This window comes from Electrona antarctica (assembly GCF_951216825.1).
Source record: "Electrona antarctica genome assembly, chromosome: 4".
NCBI classification, from domain to species: domain Eukaryota; kingdom Metazoa; phylum Chordata; class Actinopteri; order Myctophiformes; family Myctophidae; genus Electrona; species Electrona antarctica.
Window position 1 is genome coordinate 49030749 of NC_136809.1, and position 10351 is coordinate 49041099.

At 37.8% G+C, this 10351-nt stretch overlaps 1 protein-coding gene across 1 annotated transcript; it reads left to right on the forward strand.

Moving 5' to 3' along the window:
* The first annotated feature begins 742 nt into the window (after window positions 1–742).
* On the forward strand, window positions 743–9875 carry LOC306921043 (intelectin-like). Its single transcript, XM_079498116.1, has 8 exons — window positions 743–849; window positions 1561–1746; window positions 2927–2977; window positions 4078–4319; window positions 5134–5289; window positions 6781–6913; window positions 8279–8394; window positions 9377–9875. Exons 2-8 carry the CDS (start codon window positions 1581–1583, stop codon window positions 9527–9529), a joined length of 1017 nt encoding a protein of 338 aa, XP_079354242.1. The 5' UTR covers window positions 743–849; window positions 1561–1580; the 3' UTR covers window positions 9530–9875.
* Window positions 9876–10351: the final 476 nt, after the last annotated feature.

Sequence of the window (10351 nt, forward strand, 5' to 3'; positions counted from 1 at the left end):
AATTAGAGAATGTAAAATAATTGTTATTTAATAGTATAATGCACAAGTAGAAGTATCAATACTGCAATATAGAAATACTCTGTTACAAGTAAATGTCCGGAATTCAAAATGTACTTGAAAAAGTACAAAAGCATTGGCATCAAAATGTACCAAAAGTAAACGTACGCTCACAATGCGCCACATTGTGAGCTTGTAGATCGACTATTTTCAAGTGGCGAAAACATATATAGGGCTGAAGTGGTTAGTGTACGTTTTGTAATAATCAAAATATAAAGTAACTAACCCACGTTTTCAAATCAATGTAGCCTAGTGGAGTAAAAGTACAATATTTGGATCTGAGATGTAGTAGAAGTAAAAGTAAAAATATTGGAAATTGGAATGACTCAAGCAAAATAAAAATAACTCAAAATTGTACTTAAGTACAGTATTTAAGTAAATGTACTTTAAAGATACTCTCCGCCACTGTAGGCTACAAATCAAATCTGGGATTTACTGTATGTTAACATACTGTGTCATCGATGTACAAGTACACAGCATACCTCTAACGAGGGATTTGTCTCTCAACCGTCACCAGGAAGTGCAGAAACAAAGCTACTGTTAGTCTGGCAGTAGTCTCTCTAGAGTCAAGTCAAATTCAAGGAAAAGAGGGCACCGTTTTTCCTTTATTCTTCAACGACAGGTTCTCAGATTGGTCTGGCAGATAGCCTATGTGCAAAAGCGAGGAGGAACTGTGTTGTTGACAGCATTCCATCTTGTTATCTCGTTCCTTATTCCCAAACAATTCAAATGGCCTTTATAAGAACCTTTGCAGACACCCAAAGCTCAGTCTTGCTGCTCTAATCTAACGAGGTAAGGTCATTGATTTACATGCTGAGTCATTAACCACGGTCCTCTCTAACATATTGTTGAGCAAAGTGATTTTAAGGCTACTTTACCTGTACTGTTCTTGTGGTGATTTTGACAGCACATTTAGTTTTAGTCATATAGTCTTCTGAACACACTTTCATTTAGTTTTAGTCATACAGTATAGTCAACCCAAATGTTTTTAGTGTATTTTTAGTCGACTAAGTATCATAAGAGTTTAGTTGACTAAATATACAGTTGATTTTGTAGACTAAAATGTATTTTGGCGGGCCTTGATGGCGTCATAATGGCTTATTGTACACTTGGTTGCATGCTGAAAATAAGCTCACAAAGTGAGCTTGTAGATCTGCTATTTTCAGCATGCAACCATGCATACAATTACTTTTAGTTCTACTGGATCTCTTCTCCACTAGTCCCTCCCTAACATTTTAGTCTAGTTTGTATTTATTCTTAGTTTCTTTTTTAGTTTTTTTCGTCAGTGAAAAAAAGTAGTCGACGGACATTTTCCGTCATACATTTAGTCGACGTCATGGACACTGCTACTGTTCAGACAGCCTAAATTAATTTAGTCGACGTCATGGACACTGCTACTGTTCAGACAGCCTAAATTCAACCGTCACAGACGGTTGAATTGTTTCCATCTAAAGGTTGGACACAACGTGCTAATGGTATGAACTGTTGTCATTCTTTCCTCAGTCAGTCACAGACTCGCAGTCATGTTCTTCTGGAGTGTCCTGTTTGGCGTCTTCCTGGCATGTCTACCTGGCATTTCTTGCGGGCATCCTGCTCCTCCTGCTCCTCCTGCTCCTCCTGCTCCTCCTCCTACTACTACTCTTCCTCCTACTACTACTACTCTTCCTCCTCCGCGTCCTTCCTGTTGTGGTAATTCCCGTTCTGTTCTTTGACTATATAGAAGTGTCTATTTGTACGTCTCTAAATGTTTTTGATGAATTGAACAAGGTGGACCCTCTTGTAAACAAGTGTAATGCTTAATTGGGTCGTCCACTCACAGTTAACAGTCTTTGTATTGAGTTTGTGCTTGAAATGTACTGTAATTCTGCAAACTGTTAATAAATATTTCAATCAATCAATCAAAAAAAACTGTACTGTCAGCAACACTGGTATATCTCTGCTGTCGGGGAGAAACCACCTAACTCCAAAAAGTTCATTTTTCAGAAAATGAAAAATATAATTTTTTCAGGAAAAGGAAAAAAACCTTATATTTTGAAGACAAAGTAATACTGCCTCATCAAAGCTGCATGGTGCAGCCTGTGACTTTATATTATTGTCAATTACATGAGAGGAAGAAAGGTGGTGGCGTTAGCTGCTTTAGCAGACAGTTTGAGGGTCCAATGCTTTTTACATACTTTCCATTGGTTCAGTATTGTTTTAACCAACACAAGGACGTAAAGGGTTCAGTAGCACTGATTTAAAAAAGAAAATCTAAAACCTCAAAAATGGAGTTAGGTGGTTTCCTCCCGACAGCAATGATTATAATATACACCATGTCTCAGGTATACTGTCAGTAACATTAGTACTGTATATCTAGTCTCAGTACAATATGCTGTTCATCTGTAAATAATACTTCACCATCACCACTGCTAGATCTGCTATTTTCAGAGCGCAACACCGGCGCACAACCAAGCATAAAATGACTTGCCTTTTAGTTCTACTGGATCTCTTTTAGTATAGTCCCTCTCAGAAATTTAATTTTTTGGATGAAATTGTCAATATAATTCTCTTAAGCCCAAACCACACCAAAAGGGTCGGGTCGGGACAACATGTTTTTTTTAAGGTAAAACACACCAATGCAACTCATTGAGTTGCAATGAGTTGCATTGGTGTGGTTGACCTTAAAAACTGTTTTTTACCCTTTGGTGTGGTTTACTTTGGACTTTAGTTTTAGTCATCATAGCTTAGTTTTTATTTAATTTTTGTCTGTGAAAAAGAAAAGGTACAGTAGTTGACGAACATTTTTCGAGTTTGATAAAATCCTCACTGGGTCAGAGTGTGTGGGAAAACGAGGCAGCACTGCAGTCACAATGTGGTTTTCTCTGTGCAGGAGGAGTCAGCACCTGTAAAGAACTGAAAGATGCCTTGGGCATCGATGAAGGTGAGGTGATTCATTCAGGACACAGCAGTGCTGTCTTTCTAAGTTTCTACTTGTGTTTTTGTTCCTAGTTGTGTCGATTTTCCAGTGGTGGGAAAAGTACAAATGTTTTACTTAAGTAAAAGTATCAATACTGAAGTACCCTGTTACAGTCAGGAAAAGTCAGGAATTCAAAATGTAGCCTACTGTAGCCTACTTGAGTAACAGTACAAAAGTATTGGCATCAAAATGTACTTAAAAGTACCAAAAGTAAAAAGTACTCATTATGCAGTTTTCAATTGTCTAAAATGTCTAAGAACCTTTTGAAAATATCAGATCTACAAGCACAATGTTATACAATGTAAGCTTGTAGTGAGCTTGTGTGAGCTTGTAGATCGGCTATTTTGAAATGGCCGAAATGTAGGCTACTGCATGTATATAGAGTCAAAGTGGTATGTTTTGTTAAAATAATCAAAGTTTTCAAACAAATGTAGTGGAGTAAAAGTATAATATTTGGTGGAGTAGAAGTAAACATATTGGAAAATGGAAACACTTAAGTACAAATACCTCAAAATTGTACTTAAAGGGATATTTCACTTAAAAAGTTTGGTCATTTCATCGTCTACTCAGGCTTATGTGAACACCCCGGACAGTTTTTTAAGTTTCTTGCTTCAGTATTTGGATATTTCACGTTCATTTTAGCTGCCCAGCTCCCTTCCTATCGATTTCAACCATGATAGATTAATCGAAAACACAGTCCTTTTTTCCGGTGTCCTCCTAATACGTGAGCGGGCCTTGTTTTTTCATTTACTGCTTTCATTTATTTGTAATAATGTTTTTGGAAAATAATAAGGAGCAGGAGGAGGCAGTAATTGAAAAAAAACATTCAAATTAAAATGGAGTTTACAATGGGTTTGTATAGCAATATCAAATATCTAAATACTGAATCGATCAACTTAAAAACTCTCTGTGGTATTCACATAAGCCTGAGTAGACGATGAAATGACCAAACATTTGAAAAGTGAAATATAACTTTAAGTACTGTATACATAAGTAAATGTACTTAAGTTACTTTCCACCACTGTTGATTTTCATTCATGTTTCTGCCTCTTGGAACTCTTCAGACGGCATCTATCACCTCCGCTCCACGGACGGCTACGAATACCAGGCTTACTGTGACATGACGACTGATGGCGGCGGCTGGACGCTGGTGGCGAGCATTCACGAGAACAACATTAAAGGCAGATGCACGGTGGACGACCTGTGGTCCTCGCAGCAGGGAAGACAGCAGACCAACGGCGACGGCAACTGGAACAACAGGGTCATATTTGGAACGGTAGAGGGCGCCACCTCTGAGGATTACAAGGTAGGTTGATGCTCTTTGACTGGTCTTCAAAGATGTTAGTATTTATCAGAGTAATCTAGTAAGTGAGTGGCGACACAAGTGTTGACTCCCATTGTAACAATGGAATGCGGAAGTGCTCATTCTATCTCAATGGGATAGTTCCAATGTTTGGAACTATAGCCCATAGCACCTCGCTTTGCAGCGAGATCAAAGCGTGTCGCCACTCTCTTACTCGATTTCTCTGGTATTAATCAGTGGTGGAAAAATAACTCACTTTTTTTCTTAACTTTTAAGTAAAAGTCTGGAATTCAAAATGTACTTGAGTGAAAGTACAAAAGTAAATGTTGTTCAGTAACAAGGGTTGCCTTGTCTTGTCCCTATCTTGTAAACAAAAACACATTTTCAAATCAGGATAGCAATTTGTGCTTAAACAAGTGAAATTGGAAGTAATGACACAAAGAAATGAGCAGACAAATTTGGAACACTATACATTTTAAGCTGTTCAAACCGCAAACAACTTTTTTTTGCCAATGAAGTAACAAAAAAAACATTTAAGCTTTTAATAAAAAATAATCACATTATCTGACAAAAAAAAGAAAAGAAAAAAGGAGATAAGACTACCATCTCATGTACTTGTAGTCTATCCAGACCAGAGCACATGCAGCTTGAGTACTCGCAAGTACACGTGCACTTGGTGCACTTTCATTCATATGTTAATTGTATGGCATTTCATGGAAAACTGTTGGAAAGTGTTTAAATAAATGTAAATATTGTTATAATAACATTTATTATTATTATAATTATTATTGTTATAATTTTTGTTTGTATTTGACAGAACCCTGGCTACTATGATGATCCGATCGTAAGAAATATAGCGGTGTGGCATGTTCCCAACATCGTCCGTATGCCTGACTGGAAGGACAGAGCTTACTTACGATACCACACCACCAATGACTATTTTGCCCGAAATAACCTGTACAAAGTGTTTGAGGTAAGATCAGTTGAAGTGACTGCTGTCGGCGGGATTCATAATCACGCGTCTTGGATGCATCCATTGATTAGAGAGAACACTAACGAGCATAGTTTTGACAATTTTATGGCCTAATCAATCAACTCAGTGCAGAGTGTTGTTTTCTTCGACTAAAACCATGACGAAAAATGTTCGTCGACTACCTTTTTTCACTGACGAAAACTACATGGAAACTAAATAAACTAAGCTATGATGACTAAAACTAAGACTAAATATGTTGACAATTTTGTCAACAGATAAAAACTAGAGTAAAATGTTAGGAAGGAACTAGTGGACAAGAGATCCAGTACAAGTCATTTTACAATTAGTTGCATGCTGAAAATAGCCGATCTACAAGCGCGACGTGTTGTGAGCTTGTAGATCAGTCATTACGACGGCATCAAGGCCCGCCAAAATACATTTTAGTCGACTAAATCAACTGTAGATTTAGTCGACTAAAATCTTATGACATTTAGTCGACTAAAACTAGACAACAAATAAGACATTCCAGGTGACTAAAATGTGACTAAAACTAAATGAGAACTATTCAAGAGACTATGACAAAAACTAAAATCAAAATTTGCTGCCAAAAACAACACTGGTGCACAACCAAGTTCAAAGTGATCTATTAAGAGCTCCGGCTGATGGTTTGACCACTAAGCACTAAGCACTAAGCCCTAAGCACTAAGCACTAAGCCTTGTTTTATACTAATGGTTTGACAGAGAACTAAGCCTTGTTTTATACTGATGGTTTGACCGAGCACTAAGCCTTGTTTTATACTGATGGTTTGACCGAGCACTAAGCCTTGTTTTATACTGATGGTTTGACCGAGCACTAAGCCTTGTTTTATACTTCATTGTTCCAACACGTTGTGAGCTTGTAGATATTTTAGCTATTTTTATTTTAAGATTTTTAACATTTTCACCTCGACTGGAAGTTGTTAAAAGGAGAAATCCACACCAAAACACATGTACCCTGAATCAGCCTATAATACTGTACATGTTGGCCTTGAATCGTTTCATAGATGCCCCCTGTTCTCCATTTTCCTCACCCCTCCCTGTGGCTCCCACAGTAAAATGCAGCTAGAATGGTAGAAAGCTAGTTGTCTTCATTCTAATGCGGGTATTTTAGTATAGCTTTTTTTCACAAATCGTTTATAAATGGTGTCCTGGTACTCACACATGCACTGTGTGCCTGAAAATGAAGGCCTGGCCCTGGGTTCTGTATGAAATTTTAGGGGGCACCTATGAAACAATTCAAGGCCAACATGTATGTTGGGACAGGATTACAGCCTGTAATTTAAAGGCTGTCCCAAAATGTGTTTTGGTGTGGATTTCTCATTTAAGATAAGACATTTAGTTTATTCTCATGTCATTGTCAGTGTCTATGTTGTGTTCTCATGTGAATAGAGAGAGTACATCAAAATATACAAACGCTAAAACAGTCTTATTCTATCTACATTTTTTTTCTAGGATAATCGTTTGGAAAGAAATTTGGAAAGAAATGTGAACGACCTATCGTGCCAGAGGGGAACGGCGATACCTATTACATACGACAAGGGGGGCAATGCGGTCGCACAATCCATGTATGGATCCCTTGTACAAGGTAAGACTTCATTAAAGGCCTCATATCATGTTGTAGTCTGTAGGAGTAGGAGACTGATGAGTGATGGCATGCACCTGATGCATGTTAGTCTAGCTTTAGCCTATATATCATAAGATTTTAGTCGACTAAATCTACAGTCGTTTTTCTGGTGCCTTGATGGCGTCTTAATGCCTGATTTTACAATTGGTTGAAAGCCGATAATAACCGATCTACAAGCGACGTGTTGTGAGCTTATAGATCTGCTATTTTCAGCATGCAACCAAGCAAGCATACAATAACTTGTCTTTTATTTCTACTGGATCTCTTGCCCACTAGTCCGTATTCCCTGCCAGACATTTTAGTCTAGTTTTTATTTGTTGATGAAATTGTCAAATAGTCTTAGTTTTAGTCGTCATAGCTTAGTTTTTGTTTAGTTTTTGTCAGTGAAAAAAGGTAGTCAACGACCTTTTTTCTTTTGTCATAGTTTTAGTCAACGGAATCAACACTAGTGCACTGGGCTGCCATGGGGAGAGGTTGACGCCTTATATGTTGTCTGTGTTGCCTTATCTTTAGTTGTCCAGCTTTTTTCACTTATGTTATCCAGGCCTGGAACACATTTAAAACCTTTTTTTCACCTGCAAGCCTGCCATTTTTAAGGGTCAATTCCTGTCATTTTAAGGTTTTTATTTTCCACTGACAAACAGCCAATCCACAATCCCACTTGGTAACAATTGGTGGCAGTGGTGGTGGGTAACAACAAGTGACAGCGCATCTCTTGGCCCCTGTTTACAGACTTGCTTTCGCCGATTCATAGGTTTGCAGTCTAAAGAAATATCAGCCCCCATGTGTGGTCAGAATGTTTGCTTTGATAGTCATAGTTTGTGGGTTGAACAGCCATGGATAGCTTGTCATCATCAAATTGCCCCCTCAGGAAAGGCCTGCGGCAGCACTTGTAACTAGAGATAAAGGTTAACACCATACTGTTTGTAGACACTTCAGACTTCAGAGGGGCACATTCGCTGCGCCCCTCCCCCTCACACAACACAATGTTGTGTCAAACCATGTGACCTCCATTGGCAATGCATTGGGCGGCCATGACACTACACAACATGCATCCAACGAGCACGAGAATTGCATTAACCGTGTGAGTGCACCCTTTGTACAGACATATCAGACGAACATGGTCTCTTCCGTCCGTGTTTCATGGCCGCCTCAATGCTTTTCCAATGGAAGTCACGTGGTTTGACCAAACACTTGTGTTTGATGGGGAGGGGGGGCAATCAAACACAAGTGTTTGGTCAAACCACGTAAAAAAAATAAAAAATAAAAATACAGTTTGCCACAACGATAATAATATGTTTTTAAAATGGTCTTCTTCTCCTTCAGTCGAGACTGAGCCTGGCTATGTGACCCTAAGACCTGTGAATAGGAATGGCGTTCCCTTTGCCATATGCTCTGGAGTTAAAATCAAAGATTCGTCTTCTGCATGCTCTTTTCAACATGTGAGTACTCTCCCTCTTTACCAGTAGTGGAAAGTAACTAAGTACATTTACTCAAGTACTGTACTTGAGTATAATTGAGGTATTCGTACTTTACTTGAGTGTTTCCAATTTCCAGTACTTTTACTTCTACTCCACTACATCTCGGAGCCAAAATTTGTACTTTTACTTCACTACAATTATTTGAACACTTTAGTTACTAGTTACTTTGGCGATTTAAAATTTGATTAGAAAACATACCTTAACCACTTTAACCCTATACATTTGAAAATAGCCGATCTACAAGCTCGTTGCGATGCATTGAGAGCTTGTAGCGGCTATTTTCAATCGATTTTCTACACATTTTGAACTTGTGAAATGGGACATTCTGCAATATGAATACTTTTACTTTTAGTACTTTAAGTACATTTTGATGCCGATACTTTTGTACTTTTAGTACATTTTCAATTCCGTACTTTTACTTGTAACGAAGTAGTTCTAAATTGCAGTATTGGTATTTTTCCACCACTGCTCTTTACTATGACAAAAAAACAACAACATACATGGCTGCCATAAGCAAATCAACATTCAACTCCACCGAGATGCACTATATATATACTGTAGTAATCACATTCGCTTAATGCCATGATGGTTGGTTTTCCATGATGTCCAAATTTGTTGTGCAATTTCTCACAAAGTGGTTGCTCTGCATTTTGTACATATTGATACCTCCACATTTTCAATTATTATTTATGCTTTGTGCCTTGCGTATACCAGAATTAACTTTGGTTATTAGGTCCCAATCCAGGATTGCTTGGAACATATAATTTAGTGTTATTATTAATAATCACATATTCTTCCATTCCATTCTTAAAGATGGAAAATATATACCATTTTAAATGTACCTGCTTTATCGCAATGTTTACGAACATTACGATTGTTCGAATAATTGTGTGTGCGTGTGCACGCGTGCGTGCACATATGTGCTTGCAATTTCTTTTCATAGTATTGCGTTGGCGGAGGAGGATTCCAGAGCGGTGACTTAGCGAGAATGTGTGGTGACTTCAATAACTTGGACGGGAAAGGCGAAGGGCAAGCGCCAGGTTGGATTGCATCCAGTACACTCACCGACTCCTCCATCTTTATCTTCTATCGCTGAGCGCCCCCTAGTGGTCGTGTTCCTCACAGCACTGACGTGTATGGCAAGCGACACTACGGCTTTACAAATATATATACACACGGTAATTCATGCATTGCATTATAAACAGTGGTGGAAAGTACTGTACTGTACTGTTCTTTTAATAAAATTGATAAAAAAATATGGCTTATTGGTGTTATTATTCATAATGTATACTGTTCTGAGGCCAAATATTATTCATAATTGAGGCCAAATAATAAACCATATAAATGAATCCTTAAGTTGTTTTAGTGAAGTAATTACACATTCGCCATGTTATCCATAAAAAGGGCCTATAGGAAATGTTGCTATGTGATGGACCCAACGTTGCTATATGGCAACATTTGCATAAAACGTACCAAAAGATTAAAAAAATAAAAACATTATATTTTCCTCTCCAAAGTACTCCTACAAGACCATCTGAAAGGTTTTTTAAAAAAAATTGCAAGTACAAATACATCCGGGTCTTACAGGGTTAAGTAACATTTTTTAGGTAATATTACTTTACTTGAGTTTATTTCCAATTTTCAATACTTTTACTTCTACTCCACTACATCAGGAAAATATTGTAATTTTACTCCACTATTTGAAAGCTTTCAGTTACTATAGTTACCTTGCAGATATTGATTATTATTACAAAACATACCACTTCAGCTCCTACTGTATATACATTTCGGCCATTTGGAAATAGCAGATCTACAAGTGCACAATGCGGCGTGATGCTACGCATTGTGAGCTTGTAGATCTGCTATTTTCAAAAGATTTGAATACATTTGAAAACGTGAACCAGGACAGTCTGCACAA

What these genes read in the sequence shown, in the direction of transcription:
- LOC306921043 (XM_079498116.1), top strand. Translation starts at nt 1,581, where the DNA reads ATGTTCTTCTGGAGTGTCCTGTTTGGCGTCTTCCTGGCATGTCTACCT. An exon ending in TGCCTTGGGCATCGATGAAG is followed by an intron (nt 2,978 to 4,077) that starts GTGAGGTGATTC and finishes GGAACTCTTCAG; the next exon opens with ACGGCATCTATCACCTCCGC. An exon ending in GTATGGATCCCTTGTACAAG is followed by an intron (nt 6,914 to 8,278) that starts GTAAGACTTCAT and finishes CTTCTCCTTCAG; the next exon opens with TCGAGACTGAGCCTGGCTAT.